Source organism: Balaenoptera physalus, assembly GCF_965194825.1.
Source record: "Balaenoptera physalus genome assembly, chromosome: 2".
Lineage (NCBI taxonomy): Eukaryota > Metazoa > Chordata > Mammalia > Artiodactyla > Balaenopteridae > Balaenoptera > Balaenoptera physalus.
In genome coordinates this window covers 3680838-3706006 of record NC_138883.1, presented here as the reverse complement: position 1 = coordinate 3706006, position 25169 = coordinate 3680838, and the positions used below count along the sequence as shown (strand labels likewise).

At 42.8% G+C, this 25169-nt stretch overlaps 1 protein-coding gene and 1 long non-coding RNA gene across 15 annotated transcripts in view; one reads left to right on the top strand and one right to left on the bottom strand.

Annotated features, from left to right (window-relative positions):
- Window positions 1-10202, bottom strand: part of LOC309655686 — a 40830-nt gene extending 30628 nt beyond the window's left edge. For all 3 annotated transcript variants that reach the window (XR_014260934.1, XR_014260935.1, XR_014260936.1), the window contains exon 1: window positions 5899-10202. This is a non-coding gene — a long non-coding RNA (uncharacterized lncRNA). The remainder of the gene's footprint in view (window positions 1-5898) is intronic.
- Window positions 1-25169, top strand: part of PPP2R5C (protein phosphatase 2 regulatory subunit B'gamma) — a 133119-nt gene that overhangs the window by 33562 nt on the left and 74388 nt on the right. For 3 of the 12 annotated variants that reach the window (XM_082451078.1, XM_082451076.1, XM_082451071.1), the window contains exon 1: window positions 5533-5718. The exons of 6 other annotated variants lie outside the window; for them this stretch is intronic. In XM_082451078.1, the coding sequence (XP_082307204.1) occupies window positions 5625-5718 (94 nt within the window). In that variant the 5' untranslated portion in view covers window positions 5533-5624. Of the gene's footprint in view, window positions 1-5532; window positions 5719-10240; window positions 10472-25169 lie in introns of those variants that run through there. 3 more of the 12 variants (XM_082451079.1, XM_082451070.1, XM_082451069.1) reach the window with 2 other exon arrangements.

Genomic DNA, 25169 nt, shown 5'->3' with positions numbered 1-25169 from the left:
AGAATTAACATAGGAGGTGAAAGACTGGTATGCGGAAAACTACAAAACATTGCTGAAAGACATTAAAGAAGACACCAGTAAATGGAAAGCCAATGTGTGTTCATGGATTGGAAGACTTAATATCATTAAAACATCAGTACTGCCCAAAGAGATCTTCAGATTCAATACAATCTCTGTCATAATCCTAACAGTGTTTTTTTCCAGAGATAGAAAAATTCATCCAGAAATTCACATGGAATCTCCAGGGACCCTGGATAACCAAAGCAATCTTGGAAAAGAAGAACAAAATTCTTACATTTCCTAATTTCAAAACTTACTGCAAAGCTGCAGTAATCGAATCAGTGTGGTACTGGCGTAAAGATAAACACATACACCAGTAGAGTAGAAGAGAGCCAAGAAATAAACCGTCACAGGTATGGTCAAATGGTTTTCAACAAGGGTGCCACCCACTCTAGGAAAAGGACAGTCTGTTCAGCAAATGGTGCTGGAAAAAATGGATATCCACATGCAAAAGAATGAACTTGGACCCTTATTTTACACCAAACACAAAAATTAACTCAAAGTGGATCAAAGACCTTATAGGAAAACATAGAGGAAAAGCTTCATGACATTAGATTTATCAATGATTTTTTAGCTATGACACCAAAGCACAGGCACGAAAAGCAAAAGTAGATAAATTTGACCACATCAAAATGTAAAACTTCTGTGCAGCAAAAGGACACAATCAACAAAGTGAAAAGGCAACCCACAAAATGGGAAGAACTGTTCAGAGATCATCTATCTGATAAGGGATTAATGTCCAGAATTTATAAAGGACTCCTACAGCTCAACAAGAAAACAAGCCGTTTAAAAAAATGTGCAAAGGGGGACTTCCCTGGTGGCGCAGTGTTTAAGAATCCGCCTGCCAAATCCTCCTGCCAATGCAGGGGACATGGGTTTGAGCCCTGGTCCGGGAAGATCCCACATGCCGCGGAGCAACTAAGCCCGTGCGCCACAACTACTGAGCCTGCGCTCTAGAGCCCGCAGGCCACAACTACTGAGCCCACGTGCCTAGAGCCTGTGCTCCGCAACAAGAGAAGCCACCACAATGAGAAGCCGGCGCACCTCAACGAAGAGTAGCTCCCGCTCGCCGCAACCAGAGAAAGCCTGCGGGCAGCAATGAAGACCCAACGCAGCCAAAAATTAATTAATTAATTAATTAATTAATTAATTAAAATAATAATAATCCGCCTGCTAGTGCAGGGGACACGGATTCGATCCCTGGTCCAGGAAGATCCCACATGCCACAGAGCAACTAAGCCCATGAGCCACAACTCCTGAGCCCGTGTGCTGCAACTGCTGAAGCCCACGCGCCTAGAGCCCGTGCTCAGCCAACAAGGGAAACTACTGCAATGAGAAGGCCATGCACCGCAACGAAGAGTAGCCCCTCGCCACAGCTAGAGAAAGGCCCGCACGCAGCAACGAAGACCCAACGCAGCCAAAAAAAAAAAAAAATGTGCAAAGGACTTGAATAGACATTTCTCCAAAGAAGATACACAAATGGACAATAAGCACATGAAAACATGATTAACATCACTAATCATTAGGAAAATGCAAATCAAAACCACAGTGAGATACCACTTAACACCCACTAGGATGGCTCCTATCGAAAAACAGAAAATAGCAAGTGTTGGTAAATAGCAAGTGTTGGTGAGGATGTGGAGAAATTGGAACCCTTGTGCACTGCTGGTGGGAATGTAAAATGATGCTGCCACTATGGAAAACAGCATGGCAGTTCCTCAAAAAACTAAAAATAGAATTACCATACTTTGCACTTTTGGGAATATACCCAAAAGAATTGGAAGCAGAGACTTAAATAGATATTTATATACCCATATTACAGCAGCATTATTCACAATAGCCAAAAGGCAGAAATGGCCCAAGTGTCTATCAAGGGATGGATAGAACAAAATGTGGTATATCCCTATAATAGAGTATTATCCAGTCTTAAAAAGGGAAGAAATTCTGACACATGCTACTACGTGGCTGAACCTTAAGGACACTTACACTGAGTGAAGTAATTCAGTCACAGAAGGACAAAAACTGCATGATTCCATTTATATCAGGTACCCAGAGAAGTCACATTCATAGAGACAGAAAGTAGAATGGTGGTGGCCAGGGGCTGAGAGGAAGAGGATGGGGAGGAAGCGTTTAATGGGGACAGATTGCCTGTTTCGCAAGATGAAACGAGTTCTGAGGATGGATGGTGGTTATGGTAGCACAACAACGTGAATGTACTTATGACACTTAGAGCTGTACACTGAAAAATGATGAAGATGGTAAATTTTATATTACGTAAACTTTAGCACAGTTTTTTAAATAAATATTTTTTAAAATGTGATGCTCACTCATGGCTACTGCGTTTTTGGAATGGACTCCAAAAGTTAAATTACAGAAACAAAGGGTCTTTACATGTTGCCAAATTATTTTCCAAAAGGATCAGAACAATTTATAGATTTGTTGGCAAGGTTACAACATGCCTTTACCAGTATTAATTATAATTTTTAAAACTATTGCTGATTTGATAGGTGAAGAAATACTTTTTTCATACAGTTATTGAGCAGTTATAGTTCTTTTGTAAACTGAATCATTTGAACACTGAGGTCTCAGTGTTTTTCTAATGAATTGCAGTATATTATTAACCTCTTGTAATTATAGCATTTATACTTGCTTTTGATTTTTGGAGGGAACATACACAAATTTGTAAATTTTTTACTGTGAGGAATATCCCCTCAGGGTTTGTCCAGTGTTTTTTAATCGTCCTTTTCTGGCTTGAGAATTGATATACTCACTACCCTTTTCTTCTCAAAGCTGTGGGGATTTGTGGGGGGTATGATTTGACTTCTTAAAAATTTAACTGTGTTTGTTTTTTTATTTAACCCATCTCAGATTTTATTTTGGTGAGACTTAAATTGACTTCTGCCCACATATAGCCGACCAGTTGTCTGAATAATCCTCCCCTTTCTGTGGATTTGAGCTTCCTTCCTTACCCGAATATTACATTTGTACAACTGCACTCACCGTTTTGGGAGCTGTTGCTGTCTGTTCCAAGAGCTGTCTCTTAAGCCCACATCACACTCTCCTTAGTTCACAAGCTTTAGAGGTGGTAGGACCAGCCTTTCTCATAAGAGTGTTCTCATTCTTCATGCTTTTAATTTTTCCAAGTGAACTTGAGAATTATTTTGTCAGATACCCAGAAAAATAGGGAGACTCCTCTGAATTTTGAATGGAATTGCTTTAAAACTATAAATCAATTTGGGGAAGTATTAACATCAGCTTATTTATAGTATGTATGCTTCCAGTTCCGAAACACACCTTATCTTTATTTGTTCAAGTCTTTTTTTTTTTTTCCTCCATATTATTTATCTGCTTGTTTGCTTATTTATATTTTAGAGTATGTTTCATCAGTGATTTCCAGATCACAGACTTTGAGTCCTTTAAAGAACTACTTTATATGCATAAGGCTTCAAAACAGCATGGGGGAAAATCACTAATAAAGTTGAGATCCTTTGATCTGAGATCATTAGGAAAAATACATCAACAAGTGTCTTCACTTTTTCTTTGACTTTAACCTGTATATTTTATACAAAGAGTCTAGGAGTCTTTCCCTGTTATTTCTGCATTCCACTCAACAGCACAATCCTAGGACAGGCACATTTCCCCGTCTCATCTCATATGAAGTATTAAACTGTTTGAGAACAGGTCCCTCTCTTTTTAAAGTAAGATCTACAGTAAGCATCTGCTTCCTGACCCCTCACAAAGCCCCCTGCAAGCCTCGATCCTTAATGCTGAGTTCATCTGGCACCACTTCTTGGGTGAGGAGCTGATAGTTCTGGGAGAGCCATCCTTGCGCATCTGATGCACCCAGAGGGTCAGCAGCCAGAATCTCAATTTACAATACCTGACTCGGAACACAGGCTGTTCAGACAGCAGAGGAGCCAGGCAGGTGGGAGGCCGATGACATGACACCCGCTCCCCATTGCTTGTTATAGTTTAATTCATGGCCAGCTTTGGAATCCAGCAGCATCCTTCAGCTCTGCGGAGGGGGCGGGGGCAGGGGTAGGATTTGGTTTGCTTTCATTTATTTTCTTAATGGCTATTGATACATATAGTAGGACTACCTTCTTACTAGTGTAGGGGAACTTAATAAGCACCCCTGAACGATTGTAGCAGTTCATTTGCTCATTGAAATGTGTGGAGTGCCAGCCCACAGATGTAACTGCTAACCCCGGTCCATTTCAGGTGTTTCTTACTGTTGTGAATTATGTTTAGAAACCAAAGGGCTTTTTGGTTCTTGTTCACAAGCTGGGAAAGTGGGGGGGGGCGAGGGGCGTTGTGTGAGAATTTATAAAAAGAGAAGACATGGTTTGGACAAACTTAGTTGTGTGTGTGTGTGAAGGAGTGAGGAATTTTTTTCAGTTCTGCCTGGCAAAGAGGTTTTTCTCATAGCTTATTCATTTTCATTTGGAGCTAGTAATAACACTTCTTTTTGTAGGGAATCATCTCTCCAGCACACACGTACACCCCCTCCCCAGGCCAGGGTACTCCAATTCAGAAATGATGTCCTTCTTCTTCAGCTTTTCACATTAACCTTTTCTGAAGATAGGAAACTAAGATCTGGAATAATAGCTTTTAATACTAGCCCCAATTTTTTAAAAAAGTGAAATATCTTTTTAATTAAAAAAATTTAATTTAAACAAAAACATAAAAAATTAAATAAAAGTGGTATGTTGACATCTTTAAGGTACAAAAATAAACACTTGCATTTTATTTTATGACTTTAACTTTCACAGCCAGGTGGTATAAATACCTTTAACTTACAGCACTTTCTAGCTATTAAATTTAAAGAAGCTTTCATTTTTCATATAATTTTTAACTGAATTTTTCCAATAAAAAAATTAGATCCCGAGAAAAACCAGTGTTTGAAGATTAGTAATTCATAACTTGGTAGTAGGAAAGGTTGAACAAGAGTCCAAACTGATGAATTGGGATTGTGTAATATTTGAATAGCCAATTTGCTTTAAAAAAACAAAAACAAAAACAAAACTAGGTTGCCAAAATGCTAAATATGATACAGATATTTAAAGTAATTAGAATAGAAAATAGGAGGTGGTCAGGTGGATATAAGGTACCAGTGAATTTGGGGTACCAGTCAGAGAAATGCTAAAATTTAAAGTTCATGTAGACACACATGCACAGTTTTTTTTGTTTTTTTTTTTTTTGGTGGCTCTCTCAGAATCATGTGTTTATAGTCTGGCCAGGGTTGTGGCCTCAGTCCTGCCCCTTAAGAGATGGGATCTTTGCCTAAAAGTTATTGAGAAATGAAGACTGCAGAAAGCCAAAAAATGTCCAGGCTTTTCATGCACACTGACAGCCAAACAGAATGCTCTTTCCATTTGCAGTTTTTTTAGTGTCATTTGAAGTTGCAGCTTCCGGCCAATCAGCGAGCCCCGTGCCTGCTGACATCACCAACCAGCCAGTTCCCTCCAGCTGCAGAGAGCTTCAGTTTGTCTTTTTTTTTTAAACTAAAATGGAGGCTGGTTTCTTCCCTTAAGGAGTACATTGCCTTTCCCGCTGAAGTCTAGATGTTGACATGTAATAAAGCGGGCAGCAGGATGGTGGTGGATGCGGCCAACTCCAATGGGCCTTTCCAGCCCGTGGCCCTTCTCCATATTCGAGGTAAGTTATTGTGTGTTTCACTGAAACGGAACCTTCTGTGGTTAGTTAATAAATGGCTATTGTGCTTCAGATAAGAAAAGCAGGAAGTCCTTTCTAGCAGAATTCACCCCGTTTTGCGGCAGACCTAACCAGAGGAGGCTGGGTGTGTCACTGCAATTTGGCATTTTACGAACTACTTACAGAATCTGAGTCTTGAGAGAGGCCTTGCATGCATAGTTCAAAGCTGGTTTTTCTGCTTTCTGCTGGCTCTCCCATCCCCCTTTCAGAGCCGTGCTGATGTCAAAGGATGTGAAGTCACTGCCCGGGGAAGGCATTGGGCGGGGGTAGGAAGGAGAGGCGGGCGGCACGCCTGGCCAAGTTGTCCGTGCGCAGAGTTTCTGTTACATCTGTGTTGCTTAACACCCCGAAGGTTTCACCGGGACACACACCTCTGAATTAACGATGAATTGCAGTCAGAAAATATGCAGAAATGATTAGAAAAGAACTTCCTTTAAAAGGATTGTTTTCGTTCTTGCCGTGGAGCCTAAAAGAGAAATAGACTCGTGCTTTGAAATATTGGAATCCATCGCGGGTCATAATTTCTGAGCTGTTAGCGTTTTTATAGAATAGTAGGAGACACTTTGCACTTAAATAGGCTTTGTATTGACATTTGCCTTGAAAATTTTAAATGGCAACAAGTTTTCAATGAGTGTATACATCACTTTTAATAATTACAGTTTGCCACTTGTAGTTTATACAAAATTTGGGTTCAGAATTTAGCTTAAAAACACACTTAGCATAGTAATTAATAATTATATTAAAATATAGGTATCAGGATAATCATATACCTTTTCTTAGCATTTAAAATTGTTATACAAATTTTTTGTTCATAATTGGGTGAAATAGAAAATGTTAAGCTTCATCAAATCACTTTAAAATTTATACAATATCACAGCTCTGTCCCTAACAGAACAGTTCTAACTGTCAGAATCTCCTTTAAGGACCCATGTCAAGGAAGGGTGGGGGCAGGATCTCTAGGTGACTAATAGTCTGTATGACTAAAATGCCAGACAAGATTTTTCAGATCCTAGGGTGTACACAGATAAAGGAGATAAAACCACATGCGTACCCAGTCTGTTGGAATAAAATGGGTGTTGCTTTTCTCTCCAAACCCTCTTGAAAGAAGCTGGTGGAAATTAAGGTCCACAATGACCAACCTGTAGGTCACATTGTTTTGTAGTGCACCCAGGAAAGAGCAAATGTTGACCACAGATAGCACGCAGGTATTTTAGTTGCAGGAGCCAAATGGGCAAAAACAAAATGTAATTGTGTTTCGATTTAAGTTCTTAAAAGGTGACTGACTAGCAAAAAGAAAATTTTATAACATATAAAATGTGTATTTTGATACTTTTAAGGTATCTTCTTATAAATAACAGATTGTTTTAGTTTGAGTTTTCTGATTTCATTAAACACTTAATGTACTAGTCATTTTTTGAACTATGACTTTATTCTGAAATGGAATCGTTTGATTTTATGTCTTATACCACGTTGTTGTTGTTTTTAATTCCAAGACTTTACTGTGACCAGTTTGAATTTTTTTGCTGTTGGTTGAGTGGTTGGTTGCTGTCTAATTGTGAAGGGAAAAAGTAGTGAAGTGTATTAACCTAAAAGAGACTGGAGATTTTAAGAAGGGGTAACCTTTAGGGCCTAAAACTAACTTCTGGGTCAAACAGTGAACTAGCTAAAACTTGAACGCTTGATTTACTCATAAGGACTTTTTAGGGCAAGCATGTTAATGTGTGGTTTAGCAAAATTTATTTTGTTTATATTGGCGTTTAGAGTCTCGATCAATTTAATATCCACTTAGCATGTCCTCTGTGTGTCCAGTACTGAGGGTCCCCGCCCCAGAGGGATGGATGGCTTAGTGGGGGACCCACACAGGGGCCCTGGTGCAGAAGGGGCGCAGGAGGAGCTGACTCTGGGCAGGTGCTAGGAGAGAGAGCGGGGGCTGATGTAATCATGATGCTGGGAAGGGGAGGGGGCAACACTGAGGCTTACCACCGACCCAGGGTGCATTTAGAGAAGAAGGATCTTCCGCACAGACGTAAAATAACCAGCCCAAGGTCACTCAGCCTGTAAGTGGTAGGGCCAGAATCCAAACCAAGGCAGTTAAACAAACCCAGGCAGTTGTCTTGTTTTGTTTGGAATCTTTAAAAAAAAAAAAAAAAAAAAAAAAAATTTTTTTTTTATTTTAAAAATAGAAATTTTGGCTGTTTGTAGAACCTTTTGCCACAGGATTATAATAGCGGTTTTTTTCCCAATGTCTTATCAACATCCATCCGTTTCAGTGGCCTGTGGTGTATGACAGTTTTTGTGCCTAGGGTTCATTTCTTCATTCATTTTACAAATATTCGTCAAGTCGCTACCACCACGTGCCAAGCAGGTTCCTAATTCGGAATATGAAGCAAGCACTGTGGCCCATCTTTCAGAGTTTACAGTCCCCTGGGCGGTGGGGCAGTCAAGTAAACAAATCAATCAATACGATCACTAAACTGATTAGTAGTCCCAATTGGTTTGATACTTATCTCCTATTACATAGTCTAGAATTTACAGTTAATATAGTGAATTAACATATCCTAAAAAGTCCAAGTGTGACAGGAACATGTCACTGAAAAGCCTAAACTTTTCTCTCTGTAGAAGGAGAAGGCGTCACCTGGAGGAACTAGATGGCTGTAAATTTAGCTTGATGACTTAAATCCTGTACTTCCAGGGCTGTCCGAGAGAACTGTCTGCGATGGTGGGAATGTTCTCTGTGCTGTCCACTACAGTGGCCCCTGGTCACATGTGACTGTTGAGCCCTTAAGATGTGGCTACTGCAACTGAGAAACCGAATTTTTAATTTTATTTCATTTTAGTTATTTTAAATTTAAATAGACGTGTCTAGTGGCTGCTGTATTGGACAGCACAGTTCTAGACTGGGATCGAGAGACTTTTTCAGAAAAGGCTGGAAAGTGAATATTTTTGGCTGAGAAAGCAACCACAGATAGGCATGACTGTGTTCCAGTAAAGCTTTATTTACAAAAACAGGTGGCTGGCCAGATTTGGCCCATGGGACATAGTTTGCCCACCCCTGTTCTAGACTATTCCTTGAATTTTAATTGCCTGTTAAGCATAGTAAAATATATTTCACTTCTAGAGCCAGGTTTAAGGCAAAAATAGCCAAGCCAAAAAAGATGTTAATGGCCAGAGAGGAAGAGAGCGACCTCCATCCTATGCCAGCTGGCTTTTATTCTGGCCTCAAGAAAGTTAACTGCTCCGATCGTGTAGTCGGTTGGTGAGTCCTGTCTCTGAAAGACTGAGGAGCAACCTCGGCCTGGTGGGGAGCTGGAGAGCAAATTATTCTCTGTGTAAACCCATTCTTCCTGGGGAATGGAAGTCTGATTATAGAAGAGTTTGTTTTCTCACAAGTATTCCTGAGTCGGCAATTCAATGAAAGTCTTTACCTTTCCAATAAAAATTTAGAAAAGAACGAGCAGGGGGCAGTGTGGGGTGTCAAACGCGAAGGCTTCCTTTCTCGCTGCAGCCCGTCTGATGACTTAGCCGGCGCTGGTAAGCACACCTGTGCACGTGCACGCGCACGCGGGTTCCCAGGCGTGGGACACTCCTGCGTGATTAAAGTCGGTGAATGTTGTGAGGATGGAAGCCTAGCACTGTCCTCATTCCCAGAACTAGGAAGGAAACATGTCATTGACGACCAAAAACAAAAACCCCTCAAGAGATCAAACCAGTGATTCTTTCTCTCCGAATAGTGTATCAGCCCGACTCAAGGTGTTTACTTCGCTAACATCTGTGTGTTGTGTAGCTGTCACTCTCTATGTGGTGGCTTTTTAGAAGTACGCCTTTAAAGCTACCTGGAATGATCCTGTGTGAAGTTGTTTTCTCTTGTCATTGCTGCCAGTGAGGAAGGAAACCAGAGTAACAAATAACTCTCTGGGGGGTGCATGTCTGTGTTAAAGCCTGCACACCTTTTGTTAATCAGTCTTCCCTGAACTGGTCATGACTCCTGCCTTGCAGCAAAAGCTAAACTCCTAGAATTTTTTCATTAAAAGATGTTAATTGTGTGGAAGAATGAGACAAAAGTAAAGAAGCAAAGTTAGTAGTCAAGACAAGGGTGTGTGTTTTTGAATCTAGGAAAGGACCGAGTCCTCGAAGGCACAGAGGTTTGGGGTACACACCCTACTCCATTTCCGTACATCAGGTAGCACTGCAAGGCGGTTCTCCTCCGATCCGACGGCGACCTGCCAGATGTGACGTGCTTTTGTGAACACTGCCTGACTGGTTCCTCCCAGCATTCCTGCCCGGGAGGTCACTCCTCCCCAAGGTTACCAGCCTGTAAGGCCAAGTCCAGGGCCCCTGCCCCCGTGTCAGCTACATGTCCCCAAGCTGCTGCTGGTGGCTGTCCCAGAAGGAAAGGCAGCCACATATGTCATCTTCTGGTATTTTCTTTTTGGCCTTTTTTAGAGACCCAGCTAAAGCTGGCCTGCAGTCTTTGGGGAGGCTCTGGATTTCCAAGTGATAAGATGGGACAAAGCACCCTTCTGTCAGCGCAGCTCCTGGCCATGCAGAACATCCCAGACCAGAGGCCGGAGCAAGGGGCCAGTGCAGGCAAGACCTCTGTCTCCCACATCTGCTTCCGGACAAGGCCCACCTCACCTCCTCTTCCCTGTCAGATGGGAAAAGTACCACCAAGGATGCGGAGAACTCCAAAACTGGGGTAGTTTCTCTCACTAATGTACTCAAGGAAAAGTCTTTCTCATTAATCTTGGAAAGACATTGGCTAAAGTGCACAAGGACAAACTACTACAGCAAGGATAATCTGGTTTTGTTTTAGACCCTTGAATTATTCATAAATCAAAAACCCCTCTAGTTAAAAAGAAAAACTAAAGAGATGTAACAGTCAAATATAGTGAGTGAATCTGTATCAGATCTTTGTTCTAAAAACAAAACAAAGTAAAATCGAGCCTGCAGAAGACATTGGTCGAGTACAGAGCCATGTGGGACGCTGTGGAATTACTATTTTAAAGGGATTGTGATCTGTAGGCGCTGTCCTCATTCTCAGGAGTTGCAGACGGAGGTACTTAGGGGTGAAGTATCATGATCTCTGCAACTTGCTTCAAATAACAAAGAGAAAAATAAATGTAAAGCTAATATGTGAACAATTGGTGAATCTGGGGAAGTGGGTATACAGGTGTACAAGTTGAATACAAGCATTCAGCTTCTGTGTAGGTTTAAACTTTTCCGTAATGTTTGAGAGAAATGTCTCTAAAATGTTCTGCTTTAGAAAAAATGTGCAAAGGACATGTGATTACTTAGAAATTGTTTCCTAAATAGTGAGCAGTGGTCTTTTATATTCCAGTTTTGGCTTTTCCTATGTTTTTCCTTTTACTCCATTGCTGACAAATGAGTGGCCGTCAGTGAAATAATCAGGCGGGGGCTTGGTCATCCCAGGTGGGGTGAGGTTGAGACCCTGTAGCCCAGTGCCTTATTGGTGGCCTCCTGCAGCCAGCACGGTCCCCTCGTTGCTAACTTGTAGTGGCTGCACAGACAGCTGCACCATCTTACCGAACTGTGTTTTGGGGACGTACACCTTTTTTTTGATGTTTATTGGCATTTTTATTGGACTTCTAAAACGTAACAGTTTATGGCACGCTCTTAGGTAAAAGCAAGGTTCCCTCTGAACTTGAGAGGCAGGGTGCTTAGTGGTTAAGGGCGGGGGGTCTGAAGCCACAGGGCTGGGGTCGGATCCCTGCTCCCACCCCACCACTGGTTAGCTGAGCTGTCTTGGGCAAGCTAACTCACTTCTCTGCTTGGAAATGGGAATGAAATGGGGATAAAAGGACCTACCTCTCTGTATTTTTATGAGGGTTAGTTAAATGAGTGAATACATATAAAATGCTTAAAATGGTGCCGGCGTGTTGTACGACTATGGGAAGTGTTAGTGGTTGCTGTGGTTATCGTCTCTTTTCTAGGTCATTGTGGTAATTCAGAGCCCGGCATCTTAACCACAGCTTATTTTTCTGCCGCTGTATTACCTGTATTTGTTCATCTTGAAGCTCATCTGTCTCTGTTTCTGTCTCTGTCTGCGTCTGCTCTCTCCCTCTCCCATTTACCAAGCCTCTCTTCTTGCAATTTGCTTGTCATTTCACCACCTGGAAGAAATCAGTATCATTGATGATCCTGGAGTGTGCACTGTGTTCTGCTTGTAGACTGTGTGTAAAGTTACCTAGTAAGGCGATCCAAAGTCTCGCTAGTCAGAGCGTACATACTGATCCCCTTTCAGACTTTTCATTCTCAGGGATCTAGTCTGTTAATAAGAAATCAGCATTTAATACATTCCTCTCCTCACCCCATTTTTAACTCTTTTGAAGAAAAGTGTTTTAGCATAAGATTCGTAAGGAATTCTACTTTTAGAAGTTAGAGACTTTATCTGTGATTAGTCCCAAATAGGGTGACTTCGCTTGTCATTTCCCCTTAGTTGTATTTAAATGCAGATGTTGCTTTCTGATGCTTTAGCAATTTGACTTCCAAAAGTTTATTGTCAAATTGTCAAATCCCATTACATTAAACTCCTGAATTCCTTTTTTGTGTTGGGATTTTTAAATTAAGATAGTATTTGGTGGGACTTCCCTGGCGGTCCAGTGGCTAAGACTCTGCGCTTCCAACGCAGGGGGCACCGGTTTGATCCCTGGTCAGGGAACTAAGCTCCCACATGCTGCACGGTGTGGCCAAAAAAAAAAAAAAAGATAGTATTTGAACTAAGTGGGATCCAAACTATAACCTTATACCTTATTGTTTCAAGTTTTAATATTGTGACATTTTTAATAGAGCTTGAGCTGTTATACCTGTTTGATTAGGTTTTTCAGTCTCTGCTTTGTCGTTGATGTGTGTGAACTTCTTGTAGTACATTTGGATTTTTATCTGCTGGTTGTGCTATTCACCAGCAATGTGTTCTAATTATGGTATTTTGACTTATAAAGTTATGAGAATAGTAACGTTTCACTCTAGGGAGCAAGCCTAGTTTTCCTAAATTGCTGGTCCTTTATTCTTGGTAGGCTTCGAGGAGGAAGAAATGGGTGGGGGTTGTCTGTGTGTGTTGGCATTTGTAGATCATTTTGGTACATATACAACTAGAAGTTGTTTTTTTCACCTTCAGGTAGTAGGCCAGGCTTCTCTAGGGGTGGTATATGATAACCTTGTTTTCACAGCTCTGAAGCTGTGACGGTATCCTCAGCGTTTCCATAGGGCAGTGTTTATAGGTGCGGTCACTGGGCCCCTGGAATCCCTGAGATACTTTCAAGGGATCTGCAAGGTCAAAACTGTCTTCCCAAGAATGCGAAGGCCTTTTTTGCCTCTTTCACCGTGTGGCCGTTTGCCCTGATGGTGCAAAGGCAGTGGTGGGTAGAACAGCTCCTTTCTTGGGGTACGCAGTGGTGTCCAGCCAGAAACCAGCGTGTGCTCCGCCGTGTCACGCCAGTCTGAACTAAGCCTGTCCTTGATGAAGCATGAAATGTTAGGTTTAGTAAATCTCAACCCTTGCAAACACACCTTGCAATAACATTTTGTGGATGGCGTGCCGAGTTCACACAGAGCCCTCGGGCACGCTGCGGGACGGCGGCGGTCTCTAGGAGCACGGCACAGTCGTGTGAGTTGCAGGCTGAACTAGCCACTTTTTTCAGGAACATCATTTTTATTCAGTACTTGAAAGAACAAAAGACAGACAGATTGGGTTAGTAAGACCTGAATATTTGACGTTTGCTTTCTCGAAAAGGAATGAGGGAAGCCTGTCAGTTCAGGGGAAACAGCAGTGACACTATTTGTTGCCCGTGATGAAATTCAAACTTGCAAGCAAAAATCTGAATTTTGGAAAACTTGTATCTGCCAGCGTGAGCTTGACAGCTCCCGGTGCTGACGACTCCTGGTGCTGTTAACAAACAGGGCTTCTTGATGTGAACGATGGAAGATCTGCATGACTGCATGCCAGCACGTTCAGTGATGCTGCAAACATGCACGGGCAGGGGAGACGTTGAACGTGCAGGACACGTCTCAGGGTTTGACGTCACTGAAACATCCATCAGTGTGGTTCCAGATTCCACGTTGCAACTGATCTTTAAGAAACTACCACTTGTTGAATGTTAGCATAGAATCAGAGAAGAATATCCACAATTTTTTTTAAAAGCCATTGAAATACCTCCCTTTTTCAACTAAACATGTCTGTGAAGGCTGGGCTTCTTTTCATATACTTCAACCAAAATACCATATCAAACAAATTGAATACAGAAGCAGAAATGCAGGTCTACCTGTCCTTTAAGTCAAACTTTAAAGAAATAGGCAGAAATGTAAAACAGTGTCATTCTTCCTGCTGTTTTTTTAATGAAGTTGTTCTCATAATGATATTTATGTTAGCAGGAAAGGAGCCTATTCCTCTTCTCTTAAATGAATTAATAGGTAACTGTTTTAAACATTCTCTAATCTGGTCAGTTTCAGTAGGTGGAACCCACGTGACCCAAGCTCTTTTGGGTCCTCCAGACTTTTTTAGAGGACATGATCCTGACACCAAAATAACGGAAAACTCTTGGCCTGGGAAAGCTCTCGAGCATGAGCTGGATGTGACCTGACCCTGTTTTTTACCAAGCCTCTGTATTTTTTCTCTTCCTACCTCAAGAAAAAACTTCCCAGATTAACTAGTCAGCTAGTAATGTAAACAGGTCTCTCAGGCCACAGTGGGAGGTGATAACTCCACCCGGCATGTGGGCAGTGGAGTCACCCCAGGACCCGGGGGGCCTCGGGGCCTCTCTTTCAGCCTTAGTCAGCTTCCATTTATCTTTTTAATCTTTATAAAAAATCCGTATGTGAATATAGCCACTTTGAAAATTTTTTAAAATTATGAATAAAACTAAAATTCTCCCTAGCTTTATCCCCAAAATCAGTCTCCTACCTTTCCTGGCATCTCAGAGCAAATTGTTTGGAGTTTGCTGTATATCATTCCACACCTCTGTCTGTGTGTCCGTATGTTCACATTAAATAATGTAAATATGGATTTATTTATTCACTGAAAGTATACAGTATTTTTTTCCTTTTTTTTTTTTGACACACAGTGTTGCTGGACCAGGGATTGAACCCAGGCCCTCGGCAGTGAAAGCGCAGAGTCGTAACCACTGGACCTCCAGGGAATTCCCTGGTTTTTTATTTCTTAAGAAAAAAAGTTGACATGATTGCAGTTTTAGAAAACTAAACCTCTTACAAGGTCTTAGCATCTTGATAGCTTTCTAAAATAATTGGTGATGTTCAGAGCTAGTGTTACGTTATATTATCCTGAGTTGTACTATGTATACATACATTACATAAACTCGAAGTGTGGTCTTCCGCGTCTTTCTGCTAAATTTGCTGTAAACTCTCTTGGTGGACATCTGGGAGGAGGCAGTAGCTAGTGGAGCACGTGCCCCGTGCCTGGGCCATCCCAGGGACCATCGCAGACACTCAATGCCCACAGCCGGGTGGGTAAGAAGCTCTGTGCTCGTTCTACAGACGTCGAAAATGAATGTCCATGAGCAGACCTGAGCAGATAGTGAGTGACAAGGCCTGAAGAAACCTTGCACTGTTTGACTAGAACTTGGGCCACTTGGGCCACACCAAGCTGCAGGAAATGTGGACAGTTCTCTGTGCTTGAGGCCTGGTCCCAGGGAGACATCGTACTTGAGAGAACATCGATGACCCTTCTTGCCTGCTTTTTAGAATATTTTACTAGATGTTGAAAACATTGGGATTTTGTCAATTTAGTGACCACCCCCCCTTCCTAAATTAGATCTAATCATACCAGAATCGAGCTGTCGGACTCAAGGCTAAGGCCTAACAGCGTCACTTACTGGGTCACTGGTGTCCTTGACTGTCTCCATACCTTCCTGAGTCTGCGAATGCATTATATTTTAAAATGCGTTTGATTAAATTACTTATTTTCAAGGGAACGGAAAGAAAGGAGCTTAGATTCACATCCCAGCGCGCTGTCCCTGAGGACAGAAGGACAGGGTAAGAATAAGCAGAGTCTTCCTTGTCTCTCATCCTTCGTTAAGAGAAATGCTGTGCTGGTAGAACACTTGAGTGACTGTCCAATGAGTGGGGGTTTTTTTTTAAGACTTTAATAAATTCAGAAACTTTTTTTCTTTGCAATAAAGTCACAAATGACATTATATTGAAGAGGTGTTATTAATCTTAAACAAAGGTTAACTTAAGTTTACACTTTAAGCCGAAGTTAAACTTGTGATGTCCTGAAATTTTTTGCTTATCTTCTTCCTCTCTGCCTACTTCTTCCCCTTCAGCACTCCTTTCTTATTTTGTCTCATTTATTCTCCAGAGGAGGCCATCAGATATTTAAACTGACCTTTTCTAAGGCACGTAAACTTTCTTGGGTTGACTTTTCTTATTCAAATAGTACAGTATCAGTGCATATGAATTCTGGATTTTTCACTTCTAAGTGTTGTGCATCTGTTCAATGTAAACTTTCAAAATATTAATCTTGAATTTTTGCATTTAATTTGATATGAGTTGCAATCATCAGTATCCAATTAAATAAACGTAGACTGCCCTGCCTACGTAGATTTGGGAAAATATCTTTTGGGGGGTGTGCGTGTGCATACGCACGCACGTGTGTTTCTGTGAAGCCAAATACCAACTTATAAAAAACAGTCTTGTTGTTTAGTATATAGGCTTAATCATTTGCTTATTTGAGCATTTCCTCTATTTTTAAAAAGGGGGAGAGCCTTTAAGTGAAATGTAAGCTAAACTTGGAGCCCCTAAAATAATTTTTAAAACTGTACATCATGTTAAAAATATAAAGGGAAGTTTAAGAAGCATATTCGGTAAAGTGTTCTTCGTCAGGAAACAGGGACTTATCAGCCAGTTAATAGCCTTGACTGTGACATCCAAAGTAACTAAAACACGCTGCCCAGGTAAATATTTATACCAGTTAGGAGTGTGCAGAAATGAGGCAGAGCAGCCCAAGAGCTAATGCAGCTCAGGCATCTGCCATCCCTGTGTGCTTCCTTACTGTCTGGTACACCAAGCATTACCATCATGCATTTCTTCCAGAGTTTTTCAAAACTGTGTGGCCTTAAGAGAAATTGTTTAGGAAGACCAGTTTACTCGGAGCAGTTTGGTCCTCCCCGTCTGCAGCATGGCCGATACCCAAAGGAGGATGGAGACTCTTGTTTGTCATTAGCACCCAGGAACCTTTTTCATCGTCAGGGCTCCTTGCAAGTGTTCATTAACCATCCTGTTTCCTATGAGGCAGCAAACAGGTATGATTAGTCCTATTTGTACGGCTGTGGAAGCCAAAGCAGAGAGGTTCCCGGACTTGCCTAAGGTCAGAAGGAAGAGCTCTTGGGTTTTCTGACTCACGACTCTGGGCTCACACCTCTCTGGATGTGCACAGGGCTGCTCTCACAGGCTCCTTTATCACAGAGATCTAGCTACGCAGTACTTTCTGCTCTCAGTTTTTCACAGCGGTGTAGAGTGCAGCGCAGCTGAAACCAGGTTAGTTGATCTTATGGTGTCATCTAGAAAAACAGGAGATGCAGATTCTGGGTCATGAAGGTAAGGCTGTACCTTGGGGGTTTGTGGGTATGGATGAAATTAAGTCAGTGGGGCCTTAAAGTGCGCCCATTTACCCTTAGCATAGCCTGGAAACTCCCGTTGAAGAAACATGGACTCCGGGACTGCTTTCCACTTCGTTTGAGGACCTTGCACATCCTGAAAGATTTACATTGAAGCTGCACTTTCAGCATAGCTAATGAGAGTATTTCAGTGCTGAACGTAAACTTAGTACTGGTAAAGATTCCTCACGAGTAATTCTTTGAATTTAGAGCAAAGTGAGATATATTGTTCTATTGGTAGTAATAGAATTTGGAGCTTTTGGGCTGTAAGGAGGAGAGACAGTCTTCATCTGAAAACTGGCTGTTTGAGTTCAGGCATTTGTCCGAGGGGAGACAGTAGTAAAGACAACTACTTCTTGGTGATGTATGCAATTGAGGGGATGTTTACATTGTAGTTTTAAAAAAGCCTGTGAACTCATGTTCCTGATTTTCATGAAGCCCTGCGATGTGATGTTCCCTTCCTCATTCTTCGCTCCCAGTACTCTGTGCGTGTGCTCTTGTTGACTTCAGTGTTGGTAGCGTAGATGCGCTGCATCCTTTGTTGTGCCACATAAGGTTAAAAGTAAGACCAAAATTTTTAGTTAACTGAGTTTGTTTCAAAAGGAAGGAAAACTTTATGGAATATACCTAACAGAAAGGAGAACAAAATTTAGTTTTGACCTTTTGCCTTACGGCCACCTAAAGCTTTGTCTCATTCCCTTGACAGATATTTGTAAATCACCACCTTGGTGGTTGGCACTGTGCTGGGCGCTGAAGGTGATGTCTGTGCGCCTTCAGACTGGCACCAAGGAGGAGGGAGCGGGCCTGGGGGCGGGGGCAGGCCTCCCAAGAGAAGTAACACTTGATAAGCTCACTGGTGGTCCCCGGCGCTGGCAGGACCCGGGCGACTCGTTCAGCGCACTGGGGAGTGTGCTGTGAATGGGGTGTGGCAATGCGGTGAGAGAAATGCCGGGAAAGGGTTTACGTCAAGTAAGTAGCATCTTTGTGGACTGATGAGCGGAGCGCGGGTGAGAGAGCGGTGAATGAGGAGGCGCACTGCGGAGTGTGCCAGCCGCGCTGGGCATCACGCGGGGAGGGAGGCCAGGCTACTTCTGTTACGGTTCCACTGGGAACCTCGAAGACAGGCGAGAAACGAAAAGTGATACCTTTGTTGGGGGGACGCCAGGGTTTTCACCGTGCGTGTGTGTGTGTGTGCGTGCGCGCGCGCGTGTGTGTTTGAACCCCGTAAACATAATACCTATTCAAAAAAGTAAAAGGGAGGCAGAGCATTAAAAGTAGAGGGCATATGTGATTATTGATCTTCACAGAATCAGGGGTTGCTGTCTTTCTATGTTTCTGTGCTGCGCTCTTAGTTAAATGGCTAGAACACAGTATGGAAAGGCCACGATCACGGATTTGGATTTGAGGCGTGACCAGAGGTTAGCTTTGCCAGCCCTTGCCCAGCCTGTTTACGTGCACACCCTCACTCGTGAGGGCAGCAGAGCACGGAATGCAGGAGGCTCGGGCAGCTCAGTCACCCTCCCCTGCCCAACCAGGGCCTCACTCAGACCAGCTGGTTCTTCTGGAACTGACCTGTCATTGTTGTGTTTCATTTTGTTGAATGAACCAGTTTTGCTGTGTTTCAGGTATTGTCACTCTGCGGTCAGCCCTCTTTCTTTCTTGTGTGTGAATGGTAAGGCTGCCAAAGCCAGATCTGCTGCAAACCCGAATTTCAGCGTCGTCTTCAGCACAGAGTGTTTTCAGAAATTTCCAGGGCAGGAGGGGGAATTTAAGAAGGAAGCTGGGGAAGGTGAGGCCGAATGGCTTTGGGTTTCCTGGTGGCACAAGGGGAGGCCTCTGCAGAAGGTTGAGGGGCAGCGGTGACCTGGGAAGTGTGCAGGGTGAGGGGGAGCTGACCGGACTGGTGAAGTGTGCTGCGGCCTGCAGGGCGCAGTCAAAGGTGGCAGTCGTGAGCATGACCCCTTAGTATAGATGTGCTGTGCAGACACTGTTCCAAGTCTGGGGGTTGTCTTTGCACTTTCTTGACGGTATTGTTTGCAGCAGAAGAGTTTTTAATTTGGATGAAGTCCAGTTTATCTAATTTGTCTTTTGTTGCTTCTGTTTTTTGGTCTCTTATTTAAGAAATCATTGCCTAATCCAAAGATTTGCTATGTTTTCTTCTAAGAGTTTTATCATCTTATCTTAGCTCTTACATTTGGTCTGTGATCTATTTTGAGTTAGTTTTTGTATATGCTGTTAGGTAAGGGTCCACCTTCATTCTTTTGCATGTGGGTATTCAGTTTTCCCAGCGCCATTTGTTGAAAAGACTGTTCTTTCCCCATTGAATGGACTTGGCATGCTTGTTGAAAATCAGTGGACCATAAATGTGAGGGTTTATTTCTGGACTCTATTCTGTTCCATTGGTTTGTATGTCTGTACCACAGTCTTGATTACTGTAGCTTCGTTGGAAGTTTTAAAATCAGGAAGTGGGAGTCCTCCAGCTTTGTTCTTCTTTTTCAGAATTGTTTTGTATTCAGGGTTCCTTGCATTTCCATGTAAATTTTAGGACCAGTCTGTCAGCGCTCCTGGCCTCCCTCGGTAGCCTTGTCTGGGCTAGAATCAGTTAGATCAGGACAGTGCAGTCCACACTCTGCCTGGCAGTTCCTCTGACTGAGGGAGAACCTGCTCTTGTTGGAAGTCTGGGGCCATGGCCTGATATGGTCTAGTAAGAACCCCCAAAATGTTTAAGTTTCTGAAGTCTTGGGTTTTGTCCCAGAAAGCTATTTGAATTTTGTATTCTGTTTCATAATTAATACTGTTTAATTTAAAGATGTTTAACATGATTTAATTGCTTTGTAAAACTGATATTCCAGGAAGGGTATCGTGTCTACCCTGTGATAAACATGCACCGCCCCCCTCGCACATGCCCAGACCGCATGCCCCAGTTTAAAAGGCCGAGTTGGGGGAAACCCACCCATTAGAGCTTTTGTGTTTGTAAAGGTTGTTTCTTTGACCATCTGCTGTCTAACCTCGCCAGACCCAGACCCCAGGCTGGCATGCGGCCACCTGGGTGAAGTGGAATTACCTGATTGTCAGTGTGTTGGTGTCTCTTGCAAAGCTGCCGTCCTTTTCTGTTGATTCTTGAGGTAGATTTAGACCTGGCCAGTCTTGGCCATCAAAAAGATTCCTACAGGATGAAACCCGTTTCATTCCCTAAGTTATCTTTTTTTGGAAGATCAGGTTCTTGGCCAGGAGTGCACTACTTAGGTTATCTAGGTTCAGATGTGCCGAAGGTGACAGCCCAGGATCAGTCATTTCCAAATGCCTGTGCTGCTCTGTGGCAAGGCTTTTACCTGTCCAGGCAGAAATAAAGATGATATAGTGTGGGTCTTTCATAAAGCTAAGTTTATTCAACTTACAGGTCTATCTATTCTAGGATTGTCCTTTTTGGTATTAAAATATCTTTTATAATTTGTTTAAATGTTCCTATTTGTCAGTTAGGGTGGTAAGCTAATGTCAGTCTTTTAGGATTCCTTGTGAAATTTTACTGGTCTGTGAAATCCGAACTCCAGAACATCATTTTAAGCCACAAATCCCAGATTTATACCTTGTTTACATTTGGAATTACCACATAATAATTCAGACAACTTATGTAACTTAAAAGTCCATTTCTTATTTCCCTTATATGAAATGTCCAGAATAGGCAGATCCATAGAGATGGAAAGCAGGTCAGTGGTTGCCAGGGGCCGGGGGAAGAGAGACGGCGGGGGTGACTAATTAAAGGGCGAGAGTGCTCTTCTAGGGTGATGGAAAGTCTTGAAACTAGAGAGAGGGGCTAATTACACAACATTGTGAATGCACTAAATGCCACTGAGCTATGCACCTTAAAATTGTTAATTGTAGGTTATGTGAACTTCTCCTCAATTTTTTTAAAGCTATTTCATTCAGTGTTGTAATTATATATGAGCCAGAAGGTGGGAGGGGGGTATGTCAGGTTATATGAATCCGGGTGAGCACAGGATATATGCTTACACACACAGGTATATATTATTAGTTTGTATCTCTAAGCATAATCATTAGAAGCTAACTAGGTAGACAGACTTTCTGCTTTGGGACAGCAGAAAGGTTTGTTTTGATACTCCACTGAAACTCAAAGGTATTCTTTATTCTCACCTCACAAACAATATACATTCTCCAGCTTTTTACAGCCTTTCACCCTGGAAAGTTGAGGTTTTGAAATCACCTTCAGGAGAAATTGGAATAAAGTTTCTCTTGATGCTCTGTCTGGTGGCTCTGTCTTAGTGTTTACTGGGACGCCAGCCACCAGGCTGGAGGCAGTTGGCAGTGTTCTGTCCTGTAACCCTTGAAAGGGGACCGTGATTTGTCCTCCCCTGCCCCCAAAAGAGAATGGAGGGAAGGGAAAGACCCTACATTATTTTTAAGTGAGAAGAACCCTTATTATAAATTCTGAGTACAGCGTAGTAGTTGTTGTTTTTTTTTAGACTTTCTCTCCTTGATCCTTCCAGAAGGAAACGCACAGGAGGGAAACGCTGGGTCAGGGCCCCGCCTGGACCAGGGGTTCTGGGGCGATCTGAACACTCACCACTGTTCAGGTTCCTTAGTTTCCTGAAGTAATTGAGCTTGTCACCTTCCCTTCATTTAAAATACTGATTGTGCTTTACTTTTAACAGTTTCAAGATCTCTTATAATCAATAGTCCATGAAGGTGGATTTTTTTAAGGAAGGTGATTTTCCACCTAACTTTGACCTTATGTTTGTAAATGTGTTGAGTTTTGTCAGTGTTTAAATGGTTTTCCATGCATCAACCCTGATCGCAGAGGGACAGTCCCAAGCACGCTGGTCACATGGAGGAGGAGTTCACACATGGCTCCACCACCGTCACCCCCAGCCCCCCACCCTGTCACCCTTTAATGTTGCCTTCCAGTTGTGTTTCCCCACGAGCTGCTAGCCGCTCAGTCCCACTTTGTTGCTTGGCGGTTGTCGTTGGTGTTGTTTTTTGCTTTGCAGCATTGAAATTGTAATCGAAACTGAACACTGATGTAGCGTCCATAGTGACAAAAAAGAGAAGTTTCGGAAGCCGTTGCTATTTTGTCCTCTGCTGCCACAGCTGATCGCTCAGCGTTCTTGCCTCTTAAGAACTAGAACTGAAATTAGGGCATGCGTGGTGTTATCTAAACCTCAGATTCTGTGAGTATCATTTTGTAAAAAGAGTACCATTTTTGTAAAGAAAACATCTGCTTTGTTCAGGCCTATCGTCAAGGCAGAAGATCTTAATTAGATAGCGTCCTGACTCAATGGAAACCTGAAGTGTGATCCCTAAAAATGCCAACTGCTCTCCCACTCATTCTCCAAGGCTCAACAGGGTGTTGTCCATAGGGGAGAGAAAATTTCTAAATCCATTAATTCAGGTTCCTGTTATCAATTCAAATTTTACCACCCCTGTAACATTTTACATCAGTGAAATCTTCAGTTATCACAAGTGGAATTGCATAGGATTTATGAGCTGTGCATTGCTCTCTCGAAATGAGAGCAGGGTTTCGCTTAAACTAACAAAGGGCGATCTACCTCAGAACTGTAAACAAATTCTCAGTTGTGACGTTGAAGGTTCTGACCTGATTTGGTCCTGCTTTGAGGCTGACGACAGCTGAGGGTTAGCCCAGATCAGCGTAAATCAGAGCAGCCAAAAAGTCACCGGAGCTAGGGCTTCTGACGGGACGTCCCTGAAGGGAATGCCGTGCAGCCTCTGTGTTGTGCGAAGCGTACGTCTGATGAAATGGATCACTTCTAGCAAAAGGTATTCAGTTGAAGTTTAACATAACTCTATTATTCTATTAAAAGAGACGCATGATTTCTGTCAAGTTAGGTCGAATTATAGCTCTTCTGTCAGATACTTGAGTTTAGAGGTGTAAGGGGGTAATTCAAGTCCATAAATCAAGGAACACAAAGATAAGCCAGAGGCTCTGCCCTCAGGGAGTTTGTGGTCTGAGAATAATTAGAAGTAAACATCTCCTGGGGAAGGGCACATGAAAGCGGCCCTAGAGCTGCATGGACTGCGGGAGGAGAGGATGGCGAGGCGCCAAGGGGGCATCTGCCAGCCGGCCGGGCTTTCAGCAGCCGGGTCGGGCTGGGGGTGTGAGGGCGGCCTGGCAGAGCAAAGCGCGGGAAGATGAAGAAGTGCAGGGGTGCAGGTGCGGGGGTCAGGGTTGGACATACAGCTATACTGGGGCCTTCTTGTAAATGTGTTCGCCCAGCACACGTTTCTGAGCACTTCTGTGTCATACCTGTCATGCCAGGTGAGGAATGTAAAGGTAAACGATCCAGGTGCACACAACTGCAAAGCCCTGTGATAGGGCGGGAGTGGCAGCTCTCCAGGGTGTGGGCAGCCCGCAGGAAGGGCACCTGGCTCAGCTTTGGTGGTGTTTGTCTTGTTTGTTTTACCACAAATGAAATATGAGCCTTCTTGCTGGTGTCTGTGACAGGTTAACGTATAAGACGTGCTTGCATCTTTATATAGGACATTTTATTGTTTAAATTTTGGCTACTTCCAAAAAAGAATTTGATAAGGCCTAAAACATTAGAACATATGCAACAGTATATTAAAAAAAAAAGTTATTAGAAGCCAGTTTGGAGGGCCAGTTCAACCTTTGAATGGAGCTATTTAACACAGTTGCAGAAAAAAATTTACGCTACCGATGGCCCAATGGGCACGGCATCTTTTTAAGCTTCCTTCTAGTTTGTGATGCTGAAACCAATGCAAAATGCACAAAGGAGGGTGCTTACCTTCCTGTTTGATTTGTGAGATGGGACATGCCCACCTTATTGTAGTCAATTCCTTAAATAAGTAGAAGAATTCATCTGTTACTTACACTGGTTAAAGTTGGGTTTAATTCGTCTGAAAACATTCTTATTTTAGCAGCGATATTATGATGTCGATCTGAAGGCAAAACCTAAAAGAACTAATTGATTGCCTGGGATAGATGGAGAGTTTCTGACACTGAGTGGGTTGCTAAACAGTCTTTTATTTACAGAACCAAAGACTGGCAGGGGGTCCGCAGAGGCTGAGAGGAGTTGATCCCTCCGTGAGAGAAACAGAACGTACGACAGGGCTTGAGTGATCTTGCTTCTCATTCGGGACCGTAGAGGGTGACTCCAAAGCATGCATTTTGCTGGGTAGTAAGAGTCAACATAGGAAACTGTGAACCGGGTGAAAGAGGATTTCTGTTTTGTTCTTTATACGGTGGGATAGCCCAGGATGCCTCCAGGTATGGTCGGTAAGCACTGCTGGTGGCACAAGAGATGATTTTGAGTGAACATGATTTTAAAAGTTATACACTGATGAATATAAACGTATGTAATTAGCATGTCAGATCCACAATTTCTTGGATTATTGTTGCTTAGGACAGGGCTTAGAAAAAAGTTGTATGTCCATTTAAATAAAAATACCCAGTAAACGATAGCACGACTGTGCACACACGTGGCAGATGTTGAGAAGGAGTTCGTGAATGCCTGAAGCACGGAAACCCTGGGATGGGCCCACTGAGTTCATTCCAAGAAGACTGTTCCAAAGAGCCCCCCAGTCTCCTGTTTGGTTCCAAACACGGCAGCCCCAGTGGAGCTGGACTTGGAGAATGAAGGGTCCGGGTTCCGGCAGCCCTCGGGGAAGGGCACAGCGGCACAGCTCACAGCTGTCTGTCAAATTCCGGCCGCACTCTGGCCTTCCCTGCTCTCTTCCTCCACCTCCTAGCCTCACTGTCACTGCCTCTTTGTG